The sequence below is a fragment of the Acomys minous genome (genome assembly GCF_964271855.1).
Source record: "Acomys minous genome assembly, chromosome: 10".
NCBI lineage: Eukaryota > Metazoa > Chordata > Mammalia > Rodentia > Muridae > Acomys > Acomys minous.
Window position 1 is genome coordinate 78,093,967 of NC_140491.1, and position 23,846 is coordinate 78,117,812.

Consider the following 23,846-nt stretch of genomic DNA (forward strand, 5'->3'; position numbering starts at 1 on the left):
ACTATGATTTCTAATATTAACTAATTGTTGACAATGATTCTGTGAAACCTTTTATTTTTATATATTCAGAAAACATTTCTGTATTTGGTAATGCACCAATTACCAAAAATATGTTTCTGCTCCCTTGGCTTATAAACATTTGTTGCAAAAGTTTATTATTAGCCACAAATTCTCTTTTCAAGTGCTGTCCTGGCTTATTTGCTTTGTTTCTTTCTTCTTGTAGTACAGTGCTTATACATGTATATAAGCTAAACTGCCCCTTAATACAAAATAAAAACCTAATACTTTTTTAAAATATAGCTTTCATACTATTGATTTTTCTTCATTTTAATTTATTTTCTGGGCTAGGTAGTCAATCCAATATCTTGCAAATGCTAAGCAGATTTTTTGCCAATGAGCTTCATCTTCAGAAATGTTTCATTTTTTCATCTCTATTTTTCTGCCAGAGGTAATGATTGCTGATATTCCTAGGGTACTTGTGTAAACACACACACACACACACACACACACACACACACACAACTTTATTTGTAAAAATTATGATATATTTATATATGTATATTTAACATGACTGGTAGAGATTATGTGATGTGGGTGTGTGTCTGTTACCAATAGAGGAGTTAAACAATCATAATATCAGAAATTCAGAGATTAAAAATAACCAACTGGCTATTAGATTGAATTTGCATTTTGTAGAAATGCCTCTAATCGGCTGTTGCAGCAGGCAGGAAAGACAGCCTGGTGTCTTCATGCCAGGCAGATCCCTACTCTCAGGCCAGCTTTGTTATTAATACATTTTTTGTTTACTATAATTTATTCACATTAGATCTCAAATGTTACCCCCTCCCTCTTATCTTCACCTTCCCACTCTCCCTTCTTCTTCTGGCCTATTCCCTTCCCCTAGACCTCTGACAGGGGGACCCTCCTCCCCCACCAGCTGACATCAGCCTATCCAGTAGCATCAGGGTAGCCTACATCCCCTCTCTTCTGTGCCCACAAGGCCGCCCTGCTGAGGGGCAGTAATCTAATTACCCTGCACCAGAGTTCCTGTCAGAGGTAGTCCCCTCTCCCCTCTTCCATGTGAAAGTGGAGGAATGAGCTGTCCATCAGCTACATCTGAACAGAGGGTCTACGTTCTCTGCTTCCAATGACCTTGATTGGTCTATCAGTTTGTGAGGCACCCCCCCCCCCCGGGTCCAGATCCATAGAGCTTGATGGTCTCCTTGTCGAGCTGCTGATCCCTCTGGGTACTTCCATCCCCCAGCACTTTCATGCCTCTCTCAGCACTTAGCCCAGAGTCCCAGAATCTGTCCTGATTCCCTGTTGGTTAAAGTCTCTCAAGGGACATCTATGTTAGGCTAATATCCACTTCTAAGTGAGAATGTATCATCTGTGTCTTTCAGAGTCTGGGCTACCTCAATCACTAGTTCCATATATTTTCCTGCAAGTTTCAAGACTTCTTGGTAGTATTCTACCACAGGTTTTTTATTCGTTCTTCAGTTGAATGACCTCTAGGTTACGAATAAAGCTGCAATGAACATAGTGGAATAAATGTCCTTGTATAGTGCAACATCTTTCAGGTATATGTCCAGGAGTAATATATCTGGGTCATGAGATAACACCATTCCCAATTTTCTGAGAAAGCACAAGATTGATTTTCAAAATGGTTGTACAAGTTTGCACTCCCACCAGCAATGAGTGTTCTCCTTTCTCCACGTCCTTGCCAGCATGTGCTATCACTTGAGTTTTTGATGTTAGCCATTCTAATACGTGTAAGGTGGAATCTCAGAGTTGTTTTGATTTGCATTTACTTGATGAATAGGGATGTTGAGCATTTCTTTAAGTGTTTGTCAGGCATTCCATATTCCTTTGCTAAGAATTCTCTACTTAGAACTGTACTCCATTTTTAATTGGGTTATTTGGTTTAGTGGTATTTAGTTTCATGAGCTCTTTCTATGTTTTGGATATTAGGCCTTTGTTGGAAGTAGGGTTGGTGAATTTTGTAGAGTAACTGGTGAACCACTGCTGATAATGTAAAACATTTTATCCTCACTGATGTCATGATATGACTCTGTCTGTGATATTACTCAAGCCTGATGTGTATCTTATTCTGATAATTTAATTCCCCTCAAATATATGTACTCCACACCTTTACGTTTCTAGATGTATATTCCTCATGTGTGTGAGTCTTTTGCCTCCATGCCATCATTGTATCTGCATTGTCAGGTATCCACAGAGTACAGGAAATATTGTTGCATTCCATTAAGGTGGAGTTACAAACAGTTGGGAGCTGCCTTGTGGGTACTGGGAGTTGAACCTGGCCCTCTGCGAGAGGAGCAAGTGTTTGCAGATGCTGAGCCAATTCTCCAGCTAATGTATGTATAAGCATAGATAAATTTACATGTTAAGATTACCCTTAACGAAGTACCATATTTGCAAATGTTTACAAGTCCCAAGGTGAGATCTATAGCTGCAGAAGTCAGGAGAACAAGCTCTATCTCCAACAGTCATTTTAACTGGCTATGGGTGGCCTCTTCATAGAATAAATAGCCTTTTGCCAATTCACCAAGGGCCACTGTCTGGTTAAAACAAAAATAAAACAGTAATCTCCCAGTGAGTTACTTTTAAAATATTTTTTCTGTGATTCAGCAAACTGTGCCTTGAACCTTGCACACTTGAATGCAGTGATCCAGCAAAGGATTTAGAGCCTCAGGCTGAAAATGAATTGTTCTTAATTGAGTTTCCCAATCATTTATCAATTTTAATAATACTGAGTCACTAGTATTATAACACATCCATGACTTTAAAGGCTGTTTCTGCCCATCACCTTTTCCAATGAGTCACTCCCTTCTTGACAACTGCACCAGTAAAGATCCACTAATGAATTAAGAATCAGCTGTGCTATGTTTATCTTAAGTTCTAATAATGCATGATCTCTGGATTTTCCACTTATGTTTTAAGATAATGTTGTAGCTTTTAAACTGAAAATGAATAATGGCAACGCACCCCACTACAGAGATGTTCAGGAGGAAGAAGTCAGGAGAAATGACCACTTATGATGTTGAATGTACATTTTACAGATACTTTATTTTCATTGTCTGTAAACTCTCCATCTTCTTATTCTGAAAGTTTTGACATTTTTTTATTCCTAACTATATTCTTACAACTCTCATATATACACCATTATCTTTTTCTCAGATAGAAATCCTTCTGTAAATCCCCTTACCTAAAAATAAAAATTACAATGCTTTTCATGTTTTAAGGTCATACTGGAAATAAAGCTTTTATTGTATCATTTTCTGATATTTCATATGATTTGCTATTTCTGATGAGTGCCTACCTTGTAACTGACTGGCAAATCCTGACAATCTTGGGAACATCCACTGGTTTTCTTACTCAGGCATTCATTTATGTGGCAGTTTCTCTCATCAGAGCCATCACCGCAGTCATCCCTATTGTCGCAAAGACCACCGGTGGGAATGCACCTGCCATTTTTGCACATAAAAAATGAACTGTTGCATGAATGTTCTGGAAAAAGAAAATAAAACATATGGAATATAAAAGGCATGCCTTTGTATGCCACTGTTCTAAAAAACACTCACAATATGATAACTTGTATGTCAAATATTACAGGCAGTAAAGGTATATACACTGTGCTGCAAAGATTGGTATCAGGTTTTATAAACAATGGAATCCAAAGGCAAACTGTCAGCTCATGGTTTATAGCTACTGAAGATTTAACTTTCCTATGAAGTTAGAATTCAAAAGAAGCATCTTTAGCAATATTAATGTGTTCTGTCTCATTTATACTGTGAATAATGAGTTCAAAAGTGTAATGATGACTTGACATTTCCCCCAAGCTATAGATCTCTGAGAAATATTTGTCACTAAAAGGTGGAAGAAGTGGATATTGCTAAAATCATTTCTTCCAAAAAATATAGTACTGACATTTTTAAGTTAGGGCATAAAAAGGACCTTGATGGTGAACAATAGCTCTTCCAAATACAGCTTTGGAAAGTTCAGTTTGCAGCTACCTAAACTATAATATTAATTATTACTGTTCATAGTACTTAGTTTACAAAAATGCTTATTAACATACAAAATACTGGAAAATTTTGAGTTTCCACTAAAATACATGACTTAGCAGTCTTTGTGACCATGAAGTTGTACATAAATTACTTTTATTGATCATGTCTGTGAGATTGTACCTTTATGTATATAAATTGTTTTAGTATTTCTGTTCAAATGCTAAGTAATATTATCCAATATGTGTATGTATGAGTAATACAGACTATTTATGTGTGAATCATTTCAATATATTACTTTTTTTTTTTTGAGACAGGGTTTTCCTGTGTAGCCTTGGCTGTCCTGGACTCACTTTGTAGAGCAGGCTGGCCTTGAACTCACAGCGATCCGCTTGCCTCTGCTTACCAAGGGCTGGGACTAAAGGCGTGCGCCACCACACCCGACACAACAACCTATACGTAATCACTTGGTATTTCATGGAACCATCAGGACCATCACACGTCTGATGCTCTACATCTACCGCACTGAATAACTAACCAGACAGAAACAAAACAAAACTTTGTAACCAAGGCGTGGTAGGTCTAGTTTTAGAACTCAAAAGGCTGAGGCAGGAGAACTCCAGGACGGAGGCCAGTCTAGGCTGCGTAGGAAAAAAACCCTGTCCTAAAGAAATAAAAGTTAAAAAAAGAAGAAAGCTGACGGTGAACAGAGTATTGTATGGTGGTGGTACCTGCACTCCTGCAGTTTGGGTTGATGGGTGCCTCATCAGAATTATCAGGACAGTCAAAGTCACCATCACATTGCCATAAGGTATTCACTAGGCAGCGCCCATCAGCACAGCGGAACTCTTCAGCACCACACTGCCGGTATCCTAGAGGGGAGGAAATGAGCGTTCTACAAGCTCCTATTATATAAATTAATCAACCCCACACCTTCTCAGTGCTCAGCACGACTAACCTGAACCTCTGCGGAAACGCTCTTTTGTTTCTTTCCATTGCTTCTGTAAAAAAGGCTTATTATGTGAAAGCAGAAATAAAGGTCAGATACAAACTTGAAAGTAAGAGGCCAGGTTTCTAGGTAAGGAAAGATGATGGTAGCACAGTGTTTGTCTACCTCTAACCCATTTATTTCTCTTAGGACATGAAGCAGAATAAAAACTACTGTAGCCTATTTCCGGACTTGGTTGCTTGCTTAGATATAGTATCAGAACGTATGAGTAAACCAATTCAGAGCGATAGTACATTCTCAGATGCTGCACTTTTATACTTATGCTTGGGAAAAAATATTCAATGTAAAAATAAATTGTTAAAATGGGAAAAACCCATTTATAAAAGAACGAACACAAAACTTTCTGTAACTAGCCAATATACCAGTTCTAAGGGTCATTAAAAGTCAAATTATAAAATGAGACATTATTTGTTAAGGTTAACATCTGTTTGTTTTATTTGAATTATATTTATATTTGATTTTTACAATTAAGATTTATAATGAAATTTCTCTCCTTATAAGTTATAAACAGTCATTCCTAACCAGAGTTGATAAAACTGGGAAAATGTTCTACTTTTAAGGGTAGAATTTTATGAATTAATAAATTTATAGTAGCAAAGACTTTTTACAGCATATCTAATTGAAGAATTTGTCATACTGGCTGGTGAAACTGGAGTCTTCTATAGCATCCTGTTTGCAGCTTGTCCCTGCAGAAGCTAATTGTCCCTGTTAGTAAGGACAATAGATCCTGCCTAGCCCAGGAAGTAGCAAGCCCACCCTCATCACAACAATGACAATTCTTTGCTTTACATTTCTGCAATTATTTCTTTCTACTTATTAACTTCCATTTCCCAATAATTACTTAAACATCATTTCTTGTAACATCTTCCTTTAGAAATTCTTCCTAGAAATTAAAATTTAAAAAAATACTAAGCAAAATCAGACAAATTAAAGTCTGATTTTTTTTGGGGGGGGGCAGCATTTTTGTTGTTCTTGACTGCACACTCTCTTCCTGGTTAAGGATTCAAAATCCACTCTCCAGGGTTTTTTTCTTTTTCCTTTTTGGTGTTCCTGTGTAAAAGCCCTTTCTGACCCAATTTACAAGACTGCAGGTAAAACCCGTCAGGTAAAACCCAGCATTCTGTCTCTAGAATATTGCTTTCCCTTTTTAAAATGTTTGCTTTTTGCCTTGATCTCTTATTTTCACTTTGATTCTGTCAGCCCCTTTCCTTTATTGTGCTAACTTGAGTGCTAACCTTGGTGTTAATGGAGAATAAAGGAATGGGGCTCATCAACACCACTTTCCTGGTCTCTAGAACTACAATTTTAAATTCTCAATCATTTTTTGAATATCTTTACTGCATCAAAACAAAAGAAAAATGAACAAAACCAAATGAACACAGGGTATCAAGTCTCTTCTTGGTAACCTGCTGTCCTTCCAAGGGGAAAATGGGAGGGAGGGAAGAATGGGAGGGTACAAGGGATGGGATAACCATTGAGATGTAACAAGAATAAATTAATAAAGTAAAAAAACAAACAAACAAACAAACAAAAAAACAAATGAACAACTACCCCCAACTCTGTTGTTTTCCAACGCTCATTAGCAGCAATGCTGTTCTCCAATTCCTGTCACCTAGAAATGCCTTTAGCCTGCTCATCTCACAGGGCAATAGCCACGAGTGAGATCCAAACATTCTCTCTCCTATGCTTCCATTCCCAATCCAGTTCAGAGTCACATTGTTCACCTTCAAAATTTTCTAGTAACTTCCTAAACAGATTATATTCATCTTCTTTTCCCTAGCACTATTTCTTCTGCTATAGTGAAAATGATAGTTCTGGAACTTGAATTTTGTGTGACGTCCTGTTTCCCTGTAGTGCACACTTTCAATTCCAGGACTTGGAAGGTGAAAGCATTGGTATCTCTGTGGGTTTGAGTGTAACCAGATCTACATAGCAAGTTTTAGCTCAGTCACTTATCTCAGATAAGTAAGGAAGCAATTAAATAAATAAATAAAAGAGATAGATTACATGTTAAATTATGATATAGTACCTAAACATGTTGAATGAAATACTAAAACATTAAATAATTGTACAAAGAATAAACAGATTTCTCAGTGGTCCTATCAAAAACTAAAGATAGAAATAGCACAGAAACATGAGATATGGCTCTCAGCCCACTTCACATGGAGAAGAGAGGAGACCACTTAGTGTACGCACAGTGTGGAGCCTGCAGAGCACTGCACCATGACACAGCAAGGTCACATGTGGGTCTCAGGTCCACCATCCCAGGAGCTCAGAAGGTTGCATTGAGTTTCCATCAATGGTAGATGGCGGTGCTGATACTACATAGGCACAGGGGATGTCTTTGCATATGGATTACATAAACTAATTCATTCTTAGTATTTTAATATTCACAAAGAATTGAGACTCATAGAAGACTCTACACTGTGACTTTTAGTATGTAACAAGTTGTACTCAAAATATTCTATTCTGGATGGAAAAGATGTTACCGTCAGATAAACAACATAATGTTGAGACATGGTTGGTGACCATAATGGTAAATCTGAACATTAAGTAGTGCATGTGCCAACGGAAATGATGAAGAAACATACTAAGTGCGTGTTTTTGATATTTTAATTTTTGATATTGGATTCTTTGTGTTTTTGTTTGTTTTTGTTTTTTGTTGTTTTTACTTGCATATCATGGCTTTCTCAAAAGGTTGACTGAGATGTAAGATTGGATAAGTCAGTCATGTCTCATTTTCAAAGTTCAAAGTAATTCTACGCAAAAGCCATTTCCAGACATTTTCCAGTTTGACTGTTGGTTGCTCTGAATTCACGACACAGAGGAATGTTTTGCAAGTGGATGTGTAACTATTCGAAATTTAAAGAACTTCCTACTCCATTGTGTAATACTGAATTCACTGGCCTGGGAGACGTTAGTACATGCCTGTATTTGTTTTGCTTACTTATGTGTCTTGGAGTCGTTTTAATAGGCCTTGAGCTGATACAGTAGTGAAATGTCACTCACCACATTGCAGGAACTCATCTGAGCCATCTCCACAGTCATCGTCACGGTCACACACAAACTGCTTGGGAATGCACACCTTATTACGGCACGTGAAAGCATTTTCATCGCATGTATTATTGGGTGCTAAGAAAGTACAAAACATAAAATGACATGAGCATGTATTTTATTTTTTTCTCATATTGAAGCTCTTTTCTATTAATTTGAAGTTATTCAGAAAATAAGAAAAAGGTAAAATAATTTTATTCAATAGGTAAATGAATGGTCTCGTCTGTATATTAAACTGTTAATAGATAAATGCATGATTCATAGGCTGATTCAGTGGATAGAAACTGTAATGCTCATGAGGGTCATGGAGAGTACATCAAGAAAATGAAGAATATCACTGTTCTTAGAAGAAAAATATTTCAGAAACCTTCAGAAATGGCTCCTTGATTCAAGCAACATTAAGATCTACAAGGCAATGAGCTCCACCATAGCTCCACTAATACCATGAATATTCACCCTTGCAAAGGTATATTGATCTCTCAGGAACACATCCCCATGAAAGCAGTATTACATCAAGAGCCTATGTAATGGTTGATCAAATTTGCAATAAAATTCATGTAAAGAAAATCCACTCTGGTATTATGTTCATAGAACCATAAGTCTTAACAGCACCCATTAAAGTCAACTAAAATTGTAAATGCTTAAGTACTTAGGGCTTATGGAATTGTGAATCCTTAAAAATCTGTGATCAGTTATAGTCAAATGCCATCAGCACATGTCTATAAATGGCTCTGTCTCCTATGTTTTCATGCTTAAGAAAGTTTGCACCTTCCCTGTTCATCGGTTTCTCCCTCGGTTTAATGAAGAATATTAAAGTTCTCTGACATTGTTTCCATGAGGATATAACATATGTATCACTGACCTTTTAACTTAGGTATTAACTAATTCATAAGCACTCTCAGAATTCAAATTTCTATACTTCTTACGTTCTACATGTTCCCCAAAACACTTTATGACATTGCTGAGAGTATTCAATAACGTAAATAAAAAGTACCTTAATTTAAAAATATACTGAACTGACTAACATACAATTGAAAACAATAAGTGCTACTGTCCCCAGGGAAAATGCCTTGCTTTTTGTCCTACAAGATTCAGTAATAAGTTCTGTTTTCAAAAAAATCAACATAAGACTCTTGGAACATTGCTTTGTGAATGGCCTAGTGTTCTTTAAGCACATCATTGTGAGACTTGAGATTTTTACAACTATTGTCCCACATACCCCTCAACCCTTGCCATGAGCTAGTCCATGTCCCATGAAGCAACTACCACCATCCTCCCAGTAGTGTCTGTATAGATCCATGAATAGACAAAACAGAAAAGATATTCATGTGTGTGTGCACGCGTGTGTGTGTGTGTGTGTGTGTGTGTATGTGTGTGTGTGTGTGTGTGTGAGTGTGTGTGCATGTAGTCCAATATAATTTACTTTCAGGAAATTTATTTTTAACTGCTATGTAGAAGTCACGCAGAAACAGTGTTAGACTTTCATATTTTAGTCAAGGTAAAACTCTGTGTTGCTAATAACTCAGGAAACTTTGAGCTATGACAGATTCAATAGCACAAGTGAAGAACACCAATCCTGACATGTACATTCTTCTTTAAAACACAGCGGCAGCAACTTATATTCCATTATCACTTTCATGCCACTAGAGTGCAATTTACTATATTTTAGCATAATTTATGGAATAATACCCATGTGGTCCACAAGTGCTAACATACCTCCCAGAGTGCTAACTCACTACAATAGCAACAGCATGCAGGATCATCTGGATTTCTGAATTAATTCATAGTCCTTTGTTATTCAGCCCTCAGTGGCAACATTGACCTTCAGAGAATCACATCAGCTTCAAGTTCACAGCTTTGTATAGTCTACAATAGGCTGCGTTGTGAGCAAATATGGCTGTGTCAAAATTTTCCTGTTGTGTTTTTATTCCTTTGACATACATGTGTGCCAACAGGCTCACATATAATACTTTAAAGATGTGAACATTTGTGTACTTAAAAAATTCAGGACATTGTCAGATTTCTATTAGTAGACTGAATCTGTCAAAACCTTTCTGATAAATATCCGAGCCCAACAGATCACTCTATTCACATAGGGAGGCCTTTTCCAAAAGAGTTTATCTAAAGTTTCACTGTTGAGCAACTCCTTGAAATAACTTTGAGTCAGAAGCTTTGTAAATTGTCTGACCTCAAAGGTGTTCCTCTTGATTCTTCACTTTCATTCAGTCCTAGAGATAGTGTCTTTACTGCACTCAAAGGTTCATACTACATCTCTAGAATTGATAGCTGTCCACTAACTTCCTGATGACTATTACCTTAATATTAGCTATTTATAGAGTGTTGGTAATAGGAATTTAAAAATCAACTTGAAGGAGAGGACTGTTAAGTAAGAAAATACTAGACCAATCAACAATCTGTACCTAATGAAGTTATGCTATTTTTGAGCTGACGTGATACGTTTGTAGCCAACGAGACAGTTTTAAAATTGGTGATGTCACTAAGCATTTCTAAGACACTCTGAATGCATAAGGCTTGATAACCTACTATTATTACAGCATCCCACCTGGACCTTTGAGGTCCTAGGATGGAAAAAAAAATGAAAGAAAGTATATTACAGTATAAGAAAGACAATCCCCCAGAATTATGCAGATGATGTCTTTGAAACACAGCTTCAGCCAATGTTCATACCACAGCCTGCAGTGGAGAGCTCATCACTCCCGTCGGGACAATCTCTTTCACCATCACACAGCCAGTGTCGGGGCACGCAGGCATGGGAGCCCTGGCAGCTGAACATGCCAGATGCACAAGTGACAGTACCTTAAACCCAAAAGAAAAGTGATATTTAAACCCTGAGTGTCTTTAGAAAATGGCCACTCTTCATCTATCCTGTGGGAAAAGGCTGGTAGATCTTGTATGCAATAAATGGAAGGTAATTATTAAAAATCATGGATAACTTAGTCCTAATAAATGTCTATATATTTTTATTTAAGAATATATTCTTCCCTAGTTGCAATTGCTCTCCTGTTTATAGCCACATCATATGAAGTAACAGTTCTCCTTCAAAATATATAAAGGATGCCCTGGAATTCTTAAACAAATGACATTCTGAAAGAATAAAACATGCACAAGTAGGAACAATAGCAGGGACAGTGATGACGACATTTTATAGCTTAGCACATATGAACTACTTAACGTGTCACTTCCTTTAGTCCTGTAGAACTGTTACTTTTTATGCTTCATAGAAAAGGAAACCAGCTTCTACAAGGGGAACACTTACAGAGATTCCAAGTGCTCAGCTCCCCATGGTGACCTGGAGGCCCAAAATGTTTCTTTGTGGTTCTAAGAACATTCTTTCCCACTCTAGTATAAGTACTGTTCTGCCTCATCTTGCACTGCTGCAAAGAATAAAGAGGGCCCCTTTCCCTTTACCCAGAATCTGCCTTCCTATGTCTGTCACTTATTGTCTTATTGAGCGGCACTGTGGCTCCTACAGTGCTTGCTGACCTGTGCTTCATATTCACCGTGACACAGACGCCTTCTGTATGAGCATGTGGTGATCACACATCAATGACAGCCCTAGCCACTTCTAGAGTCTACGTCTTCAGGCTAACCTTATATGTATAAATAAAATGTTTGTTGAATGAAAGAGCTCAACCTCAAGTTTCCAATTTCACTCTTGAGAATGAAAATATGTCCCAAACATATGCCAAACATATTTATACAACTAGTATTATAAGCTTTAGTGTATCTAGAAGGTGATAATTGTTTGACAAATGCAAGGCCCTGGGTTCAATCCCTAGAAATACAAATAAAGAAAGAGAGGAAGCAAGAAAGAAGGGAAGGAAGAAGGAAAGGAGAGGAAAAAGAAATATGCCTCATTATGTTGATAGAAAATATCTCCTTGCTTCCACTCATGTAAGCAAATTACTGTGCTTTAATCGATGGTTATCATCTTTTCATCTTTTGGTCATCTGATTGACATAAGCATAAGTTGTGTCTCAGAACAGTGTTCTTAAAGCATGCAGCGGAGGACTAAGCAAAGCCCCTGAGAGGTCCAGGCATGCTTAACCCTGACTTTCATTGGCATATGAGGCTAAAAGGATAAGACTGGTGTGAACACTGAGGTGTCCATGCATTGAAGAATTGTCTGTATCAGTGAAGATTAATAATTTAACAGAAAAAGGGTTAAGTAGGAGAAACCAGAAAATATTCTGTAAAATATGTGTTGCTTTCATTTAAAAATAAAATTTACCAGCTATTCTATCTTTAATGGTTTTTAAAAATAAGTATCTTCCCATAGACGTTATTTTAAAAGTTCCTTACCTCTTCAAATCATTTTCAATATTAAACTCATAATTTCATGTTTTAAGTAATATTGGCTATGGTGTGATCTACTTCTGCCTGACCTTTAAGAAGTCTCTTGTCTAAATTTTTCCGTTGCTAGAAAAAAGGGTTATGAATAGATAATTATAAAGACATCTTCAGCTATCAGATGACATAATGTTCTTTGCAGCTAATTCAATGACTCCCTTGATAGTGTTCAACAGAATCTGAGTGAAGAATATGCCAAAACACTAAATCAATTGGGAAGAAACTAGCCATAGAAAACCTTATGGCTTTATTTCCTGGTTACCACTGCCATCTGGCATTGCCTTCCCCAGGGTGAAAAAATATCCCTTGGGAGAATAAGCACACACTGAAAACCATCCATCAGGCCTATCTTATGCTTTCCTCAGACAAGAAGAGCTAATTGGTAAAGGTCAGGTAAGCAGCCTATTAATATTTTGGAAATTGGAAATCTAGCCCTACCTCTGCCATCAGCCCCTAGCTGTGTGATTCCAGGTAAATTTCTTAATCTCTATGTATTTCCCTTACAGCTAGATATGGAGTACAGTGAATTTCTTTGCTGAGCTCCTCAATATGCTACGTCAGAGATACATTACCACTGTTAAAAGGAATGTTCACATACTTCACCATAACATTTGAAGGTGGCACTCTACACTTTAAATATTAATGCACCTCTAAAACTGATGTTTTGGTACAGTAAATATTGTGAAACACGGAGGTGAGTTATCTGTAAGGTTGGCTTTCTATTCTAAAGTACTAGATTTCTTTGTTGACTCAAATTTGGTCTAAGGAGGTATTTCATATATACAATCACATTTGTATGATAGGAAATACAGCCTGTAAGTAAATTGAATAGACCCATTACTTTAGATGAAAATAGAGTTTACTACAGTTTTCTTCTTTATTTAAAATATTTCACAGACATCAGTGGTGTGTGTGTGTGTGTGTGTGTGTGTGTGTGTGTGTGTGTGTGTGTGTCTGAGAGAGAGAGAGAGAGAGAGAGAGAGAGAGAGAGAGAGAGAGAGAGAGAGAGAGAATAAAGAAAAAGATGAACAGAGAGAAAGTGGGAAAGTGGGAGAGAAGAGAAACAATGAGAGGTTAATAGAATAATGTCATTTCAACATAAAGAAAAAAGGCAGAAAAGAAGAGCAGATATAAACTCATAGGTCTAGTACATAATAATCAAAGCAATTCTGTAGATTAATATCTCCTTATCTCATTATCAGTGGATAGTTCAAGATGTGAGCAATAAAAGTATTTCCAAGATTATTTACTTTGGAAATCAAACATGAATACAGTGACTCTGTATAGCTCTCGGGCCTCTATCCCTCCTATTACACCATGTCTGTGAGAAATTAGTTACCAGTGGAAACTTTTATTGCCTGTTAAACCAAAGGTCAAAAGCAAGATGGGTCCAAGCCTTGGAGACATGCTTACTCCGTGAAAGTCCTGTGTTAGAACTTAAAGATTTATAACAAAGGGGACAAAGAAAAGAGCTAAAGTCATGTAATGAATGACTATATCTTATGCTTAAAGCATTTTGATAATGACCTTTATTTTTTTATTTTTATGTTTTATATAAATGTATATTTTTCCAACTCTAAAGAGAAAATAAATTCGGGCTGGCTTAAATGCAGTAAAATAAACTGCCTGCTTTCAGGAGACAGTATCAGATTTATGTTATCCACAGGGCAATTCAGTTGAGGGTGAGAATTATAAAGAACTAATGTCTCTGAAAACAGCCTAAGCAGTTGGCCATTCTGCGGAAATGTAGATGTAGAAAGACATTCAGATTTGTACAGGAATCTGAGCTTATTGCTCACATCTTCCAATCCTGCTGTAAGAAGTAAAGGATATGCAAGAACAAATATATGTTTTATTTGTTATATACATATATATATATATATATATATATATATAATGAGCTGGGTAGATACACAGTTGGGCATGGAAACAAATGACTAGAATGCTGAACAGCTGTTAAGAACTCTTGGAGTTTAGCTTGCTGCCTCCTTTTAGACATTGAGAAATCCACATAGAAGCTCCATATAAACCACATAATAAGTATTTATGATTATTAAAATAAACCACCCTATCTTTGTAGTTGAAGTATATGCCACGCATTTAATAGTTAAATAGAGAGTAGGTAAATACAGAAATTTAACATTTCACTACCATAAGTATTGAATTAAAATATCTGAAAATTGTATAAACTTGCCAGATTTCGTATTTCCAACTTAAGACATGCAGTTTCAATCCTTTATTTAAAAATGGGCACATAAAGAGCCTAGGTGGTTAATGGCAGTAAAAAAATTCTTTATGTTGATTTGCAGATGATAACTCAGCTCTGTGCTATGAGTCATAAAACATTTATGATTACTTATTTAATCGTGTCAATCAATGGGATTTATTGCAGAGGGACACTGAAGACTAGATATATAAAGGACAAATGTGATTATTTGGTACTAAGGAAATATTCTACATATTCTGTATATGTACTTAAAAAAACGAGCTTGACCTGTGGCTCAATGTTTAAAAGAATGCACTGTTCTTGTAGAAGACAATCACTTAAATGCTGATGCCCACATTAGGAATTTCATAACCACTTGTCATTCTACATCCAGGGGGTATGCCTTGTGCATATTTCCACACACTGACACACCCATATAAATATAACTAAAAATGAAATCTCAAAAGATTAACCTGTTACTTTAAAATAGTAAGATAGTACTCCTGAAAACAATGATATCAATTATAAATAAATATACACATTTGATGATGTTTGGTACATTATAAAGCACAGGCATATGTCATACGTGTGTTTCGAAATGATCAAACATATGTGTTACTTAAAAATTTACAGGAAAAAAATGTGTTGAGACCACGAAGGAAACTGCTCACCACAAATGCTGTCACTTTCATCTAAGCTGTCTCCACAGTCATCCTCCCCATCACAGATCCAGTGTTTTGAAATACATTTTTGTACAGAACAAGCAAATTGATCCCAAGAGCAAGCGGAATCTAGAAAATAATGATTATTTTTTTTTAGGGAAAAACATTAGAAAAATAAATTCTCATACAACTACCCACAACAACATTTTATATTAAAAAGCTATAGAGAAAGGTTTTTTTTTCTATATATAAAATGTGTTTAAATAATGAATAATTGAGGGAATAGATATTTTTACCCTTGTTTGAACATTCCACTGTGTGAGCATAAATCAAAATATCACATGGCAGCCAGTTAACACACCTAATGGGCAGAGGGTAATTAATAATAAACAAGATCACCTTAAAATGTATTTTACTGTTTCTACACAGTAAAATGTGTTTCTTAGACTCTTTCTAAATGTTTTCTAAACTCGTCCAACCTATACTAAAACAAGGCAAGTTCCTGCTCTCTATGGTGACTCTACATGAAGGTGGGCAATAGCTTCCAAGGTCCTGTGCTTCCAGCGTGCACAAGCCTGTTCCTACAACATACTTCTTACAAGGCTGGCCTCTTAACTAGGGACTATGCTTCCTATACTTTAAAAATAACCCTTGATCACAAAACTAAAATAAGCACCCCAGGTGAAGAAAGTAGTGCTTTCTTTATTTTAGTCAATCTTTAACTAATAGATCATCATAAGCATCATAAGCAAGGCAAAATGACCAGAAGAAACATGGTTTCAAAGATGTGAGAAACTAGATTCTAGCTTGATGACAAGCCAATAGTGTCCTGGTGGCACTCAGAGGAAGGACAGCAGCCTACCAAGAAGAGACTTGATACCCTATGAGCATATACAGGGGGAGGAGGTCCCCCTCAGTCACAGTCATAAGGGAGGGGAGTAAGGGGAAAATGGGAGGGACGGAGGGAGGAATGGGAGGAGACAAGGGATGGGATAAGAATTGATAGTAATATGAATAAATTAATAAAATATATTAAAAATAAAAAATAAAAAGCCCACACGCTGATGCTTCTGCTGTGTTGTCTAAAAATGCTTCAGTTTATATAATTGTTGAATAAGAACTCCAAAATTCAATAGAAACATATGTGTTTTCCATAGTAGGTTAGGCATTTTTTTAACAATACGGCTCTTTACTTTTTACAGTGTCGATATTTTCACTGTCCTGCTTCAGCCTGTGTGTTTCCTAGAACCTAGCACACTGTTTTATCAAGTGACATCCGAGAATGGAACGTTCCAAATAAGACTATTCAGAATGCAAATTTTTATTGAAATAAACATTTGCTTTGTGATTATTGATCTTGTCAGTTTGGCAGGATTCAGAATTAAAAAAAAAAAGGGGGGGGGATTTTGGCACAGCTGTAAGGGGTTATTGTGATTAGGTTAAGGAGAGTGTGAAAAGTGACCTGAATATGGGAAAGTGTCTGTGGCTAAATGTCCAGGTGAAAGTGAGTTAAGTACATCGTGCTGTATTATCCCCTTTGAGTTTGGATGCAGTGTGACAAACCACTCCCTACTCCTACCCATGCCTTCTCTGCCTTGTTCACTACAGCCTGCTGAATGAAAAACAACAACAAAGCCTTCTTACCTTAAATTGTTACTGTCAGAAAAAAAAATTAACTAAGATAGGCTTTAATTGCAAAGAAACATTTTAAGTTTTGTATTTTAATTTTAAATATTAATTACATGCTCAGTAAAATCAAGGAATTTGGGCGACTTTATTTTTAGAAAAGCAAAAGTGAAGGAGATGTAATTATATATTAGCTCCCTATTTAGAAATAATGGATTTGCACGGACTACTTTTGAAGTTTTCTTTTTGCTGGAGCAGAGTCTGGCTCTAATAGGAAGATATACAGAATTTTAATTACTTAGAACACACCTCATCATTTCCCCATGGCGTTTACTTTCAAGAGAGTTTGACATTTTACAAGAGATTCATTTTTTAAATCTTTTTCCGAACTTCATTCACCACAGTTATAATGAAAGTGTGAATATAGGCTTGTTTCTCTTATAGAAAATTACAAAACCATAATTTTATAATATATAATTTTATATTTATAAAATAATATATAACATAAATAAACTTTGCAAACAAAGAGCTTTTGAAACGGTAAGAAACAGGTGGTTGAAGAAACATATGCTTGAGTGCTTTCTTTAAACCCACTTACATATTTAATACAAAATTTTAAATTATTGTTTAATCTTCAAGTACTAGTAGAGTGAATGCTACCTATTTTTATGTCTATTTTTTTGTTCTAATGCCAGAATGGAAGTAAACTTAACAGCACTTGAAATAAATTAGTCACAAAAGGAAGATAGAGCATTTAGATTAATATTGATCAGAATTATTTTAAGTGTAAAGTTGTAAGAAAAGGTCTTGGAGAAGAGGTTGTTATGCTCTGTCACAATTTCCTGGGGTTACTTTTATAGTCTATCAACAATATTGCACATAAAGTCTCCAGGGAGGGAAACATCAGCATATGAGTAGCAACATGCACAGCCCATAAAGCAAAGCAGCACTGAGGCTCACCGCAGTGCAGCTCATCGAGGCCATCCTCGCAGTCCTTCTGACCGTCACACACCCACGTATTCAAGATGCATCTTCCACTAGGACAACCAAAATAATTCTCTTCACATTTGTGTTTGTTTTGAACTATGATAAAACATAAAAAACGCAGTGTCAAATACGTTAAATTAACCTCAGGCTCTGGCAGTGCATGGGGATTCGCTATTAATATGACTTAAGTTGGAAAATGCAGGCCATGAGATACAATTCAAAGTTCCCGACTCAAAATTCAATACAAAGAATTGCTAAGGTTGAGATGACTCAAGAGCAAGAACATCACCAATCATGGGGTACACCTTACATCCAAACGTGACTATAATTTCAATTCAAAGCTGGTCCTAGAAATGGAATGAGGAGTTGTTGGAAATATTGTAATACTTGTTATCCATTTGAGGTGATGATTCAATAGTAAAAGTAAAATAATAAAAATAACTTCATTTACTCAAAAGTGAATAAAGAGTAAACATCATAGTTGAATAGAAAATGTACTTCAGTGTCTTGAATGAAAGGATGTTAAACATCAGTAGCTCTTTGCCAAAAAAAATAAAAAATAAAAGGTGAATTTAATGTTTCTACTGTACTACCTTGAATATGCTTTGGTAGGGAGTAAGCAATATTCTGTTTTAAAAAAGAAAATGTAGTGCAATAGAATTTTGAAAATTGTCTTGCTGTTAAAGAGCAGCTGAATAAGCATTGTATGATAAACATAATCTTGAGATCCACAAGCGAACATTTAATTAATAACAACAGAGTATCTTGTAAAATATTACAAGACAGAAGTAGTCTCTAGGTAAAATCATTTTAAAATATGATTTGTTTATTTAAGTGGAAATGTTACATAGAATTTTATAGAATAATCTGTGGCTTCATCTCTTGACTAGAGCCCATTTGTCCTCTTATACCCTTGGATCAGACGATTTAGGACATATCTGGCCCGCAGTCCATCAGAAATTCATCCCTACAGCTTACTTAACAATCACACTGAAGTAAGGCATTGTTAATCATTTGAAATAAAAACTTTCCCTTAGTTTTTGTTAACACATTTTTAATGAACTCATCATTAAGACAAAATCATTGTACATATTACATCTTATGGAATGATACATAGATCCTCTGACATGTGCTGTCTTACCTGCTGGCTCCTATACCAGCCATCTACATTCCATTGTTTGCATGAGTTTTTTTTTTAAGTATAAAACTATATTAGTGTTCAAAAATTTTAAAATAATCTGTTAATCCTAGAAAAGATTTTTTAAATAATTAATACTAAGAAATAAGATGAGGTACCAGGCAACCGATATTATATCATATAAAGTTTATTAGGTGAGCACTGGGAGAGAAGAAAAGGGGGAGTGGTACCCCAGAGCAGAGACAGAGACAGAGGAAGAGAGAAAGGATGTAGGTAAAAGAATCAGAGAGAGGACCACAAAGAGGAGTTGGCCTTTTATAATCTCGGGTAGGGCCACACCTCGTGGCAGGTAGGTAATGCCATCTCAGATAGGCAGGTTGAAGCAGAATCCTAACAGGGATAATTTTATAACGGAAAAGAAACACTACTTTAATGATTGTTCTGCAATGTTCTCTTGAAGATACTTTTAGAATCAACTACAGCTATAATGAGGGAAAGACTGTGTCACTGTAAATCAAACATTAGATTAATAATCTCGACATGCAAGCCCATGAAGCTAAAACAACAATGCGCCCCAATCTTTTAAAACACATTAACTCAGCCTCCCTACATACTTCCTCTGTTCTCTCTGTTCCATCAGCAGGCCCACTCCCTCAAGCTCAGTCGTAGCACTGCAACAGAGCACGAGCTGCGCTCTCCCTTCCCCTCTCTATGTTTCCTCTGGAACCTACAGACCATCCCTTCTGACACCGTACCCCATAAATCGCTATGTCTCAGCCTCCTACTTTGGCACACACTGTCTGTTCATAGGCGATGCTACAACCTCCCTTTGCCCCGTCCAGGTTTTTTTGGGAATCTCACAGACCACCCTCCTATGACCTGCCTCTCTGACTAGTTTCTGCATACAACAGCAGCACGCATTTCCTGTGAACACAGCAGCCAAGAAGCGCGTCAAAACAGGCAAAAAATGGCTGTCGTGCTCTGAAAATCTAGAAACAAAACAGAAATCAAGAACAAAACACCTACCCAACAAAGACAACCCAGAAATCGGCATCTAGACCTAAATCTCCTAAAACTCAGATGCTTAGACTCCAGAGCAAAAGTACAACTGAGGAGATCCAAGATGGCAGCACACAGTGCAGGAGATAGTACCACACCCAACACACAAGAGACAGATTTCAAAACTGAGATCGTGAAAATGATAGAGGTTTTAAAGAAGGAAAATAAATCCTTCAAACTAGAACTGGAAGACACAAAGAAAGAGGTGAAATAATTGAACAAATCACTTAAAGAAATTAGTGAAACACAGGAAACTACAATCAAACAGAAGGAAATAAATAAAAGCATTCAAGACCTAAAAATGGAGATGGAAGCAATGAAGAAGGCACAATCTGAGACAATTCTGGAAATGGAAACCCAAGGGAAGAGGACAGGAACTACAGACACAAACACCATCAACAGAAGAGAGAAATTAAGAGACAGAAGACAGAAACTCAGGGGTACACAGTAAGATTGAGGAAATCGATACAACAGTCAAAGAAAATATTAAATCTAAAAAGCTCCTGACACAGAACATCCAAGAACTCTGGCACACAATGAAAAGATCAAACCTAAGAATAATAGGAATAGGAGAATGAGAAGAATCCAAGCTCCAAGGCCAAGAAAATATTTTTAACCAAATCATAGAAGAAAACTTCCATAATCTAAGGAAAGAATCACCCAGAAATATACAGGAAGCCTACAGAACTCCAAATAAATTGGACCAGAAAAGAAAATCTTCCTGCCAAATAATAATCAAAATACTGAATGTATAGAAGAAAGAAAGAATAATAAAAGCTGCAAGACAAAAAGGCCATGCCACATATAAAGACAAACCTATCAGAATTACAAATGATATCTCAACAGAGACTGTGAAAGCCATAACTGATTGACAGATGTCATGCAGACACTAAAAGACAACCGATGCCAACCAAGAGTGCTATACTTAGCAAGATTTTAAATAACTATAGATGGATAAAACAAGATACTGCACGCTCATGCATGCACTCACACACACACACACACACACACACACACACACACACACACACACACACAAAGTTCAAACAGTACCTAAGCACATAGCCAGCCCTAATAGAAGATACTAGAAGGAAAACTTCAAGCTAAAAAGGCTAACTTTAACCAGGAAAACAAAGGAAATAAACCACCAAAATAATGATAATAATAAAAAAATAACAGGAAATAACAACCACTGGTCATAAATATTTCTCAATCAATGGCCTCAACTTCCCAATAAAAAGACACAGGCTAACAGAATGAATGAGAAAACAGGATCCACCATTTGGCTGCATATAAGAAACACACTCAGTAATAAAGATAAACGTTACCTCTGAGTAGAGGGCTGAAAAAAGGTATTCCAAGAAAAAAGACCCAAGAAGCAAGCTGCAGTAGATATTGTAGCATCTAATAAAATAGACCAAATAAAATAATCAAAACTAATCAAAAAAGATGGATGGGTAAGGGCATCAAAGGAAAACCACACCAAGATGATACCTTAATTCTATGCCCCAAATGCAGGAGCACTCACCTTCATAAAAGAAACATTGCTAAAGCTGAAATCACACATCGAACCCCCACACATTAATAGTGGAAGTCTTCAATACCCCACTTTCCCCAATAGGGAGATCATCAAAAAAAGAAACTAAATGGAGAAATAATGAAACTAATAGACATCATGAATTAAATATACCTAACTAATACCTACAGAACATTTCACCCAAATACAAAAGAATACACCTTCTCAGCAACTCACGGAACCTTCTCCAAAATCAACCATATATTTGGTCACAAAGACAACCTCAACAAATAGAAGAAGATTGAAATAATCCCTTTCATCTTTTCAGACTACCATTGATTAAAGCTGGAACTCAACAATAACAGAAACTAACAGAAAGCCTACAAATGCATGGAAATGGAAAAACTCCCTTCTCAATGACATCTGGGTAAGGAATGAAAAAAAGTAAAAACTTTCCAGAATTGAATAAACTGAAGGCTCAATATATTTAAACCCATGGGACACAATGAAAGCAGTTTAAAAGGAAAGTTCATAGCACTACATGCCTTCATAAAGAAACTGGACAGATCCAATACTAGCAACTTAAGAGCACACCTGAAAGCTCTAGACTAAAAAGAAGCAGACACACAAAAAAGGAAAATGGCTGGAAACCATCAAACTCAAGGCTGAATGCAATAAATTAGAAAGAAAGAGTACAATATATCCATTGATGTAATCCATCATATAAACAAACTGAAAGAAAAAAAAACATGATCATCTCCTTAAATGCTGAAAATTATTTGACAAAATCCAACAGTTATTCCTGTTAAAAGTCTTGGCAAGAGCAGGAATACAAGCACATACTTAAACATAGTAAAGACAATATACAACAAGCCTATAGCCAGCATCAAACTAAATGGAGAGAAACTTAAATTAATTCCACTAAAATCAGGGTCAAGACAAGACTATGCACTCGCTCCTTATCTCCTCAATATAGTACTTGAAATCCTGCCCAGAGTAATAAGACAACTAAAGGAGATTAAGGGAATAAAATTGGAAAGGAAGAAGTCAAAGTATCACTCTTTGAGGATGATATGATAGTACACATAAGTGACACCAAAACTTCTACCAAGGAACATGTAAAACTAATAAACAACTTCAGCAAAGTGGCTGAAAACAAAATCAACTAAAAAAAAAATCAGTAGATCCACCTACACAAATGACAAAGGGCTGAGAAAGAAATTGGATAAACTATGCAATAAATAATACTAAGTACCTTGGTCTAATGCTAAGCTAAAAAATGAAAGACGTGTATGAAAAAAAAAGAAGAAAATTGAAGAAGATATCAGAAGATGGGAAGATTTCTCATACACTTGGATTGGAAGAATAAGCATAGTTAAAAATGGCCATCTTACCAAAAGTAATCTACAGATTCAATGCATTCCTCATCAAAATACCCACACAATTCTTTACAGACCTTAAAAGGTCAATTATCGACTTCATATGGAGAAAAAAATCAGAATAGCCAAAATAATTCTATATAATAAAAGATATTCTGGAAGAATCTCCATTCCTGGTCTCCAACTGTACTTTTGAGCAACAGTAATAAAAAACAACATGGTACTGGCATAGAAATAGGCTGCTGGATCAATGGAATCACACTGAAGCCCTGGAAATGAACCCATACACCTATGTACACCTAATTTTCAACAAAGAACCTAACACTGTAGAATGAAAATAGAATCTTCAACAAATGGTGGTATATTCTGACTGGAGATCTACAATGAAAATCGCAGTGCTTTAAGCACCTCAGCATAAAATCAGACACTCTAAATCTGTTAGAAGAAAAACTGAGGAAGAGCCTGAACTCATAGGCGTAGGAAATAACTTCCTGAACAGAACAACAAAAGCTCAGGTTCTAAGGTCGCCAACTAATAAATGGGACCTCATAACATTGAAAAGCTTCTTTTAAGGCAAAAGATACTGTCAACAGAAAACCAAACCAAACCAAACCACCACCACCAACAACAACAACAACAACAAAACCAGCCCTACAGAATGGGAGAAGATGTTCACCAACCCTTGATCCAACAAAGGTCTAATATCCAAAATATATAAAGAACTCAAGAAATTAAACACCATCAAAACAAATAACCCAATTAGAAAAATGGGGTACAGAACTAAACAGAATTCTCAACAGGGTAATATCGAATG

The 23,846-nt window shown here is 36.2% G+C and overlaps 1 protein-coding gene across 5 annotated transcripts in view; it reads right to left on the reverse strand.

Moving 5' to 3' along the window:
- Positions 1-23,846, reverse strand: part of LRP1B (LDL receptor related protein 1B) — a 1,938,012-nt gene that overhangs the window by 254,118 nt on the left and 1,660,048 nt on the right. For all 5 annotated transcript variants that reach the window (XM_084800259.1, XM_084800256.1, XM_084800258.1 and 2 more), the window contains 6 exons: positions 17,914-18,036; positions 15,337-15,456; positions 10,777-10,905; positions 8,044-8,166; positions 4,757-4,897; positions 3,341-3,528 (listed from right to left, as the gene is read on the reverse strand). In XM_084800259.1, coding sequence (XP_084656385.1) covers positions 3,341-3,528; positions 4,757-4,897; positions 8,044-8,166; positions 10,777-10,905; positions 15,337-15,456; positions 17,914-18,036 — 824 coding nt within the window. The remainder of the gene's footprint in view (positions 1-3,340; positions 3,529-4,756; positions 4,898-8,043; positions 8,167-10,776; positions 10,906-15,336; positions 15,457-17,913; positions 18,037-23,846) is intronic.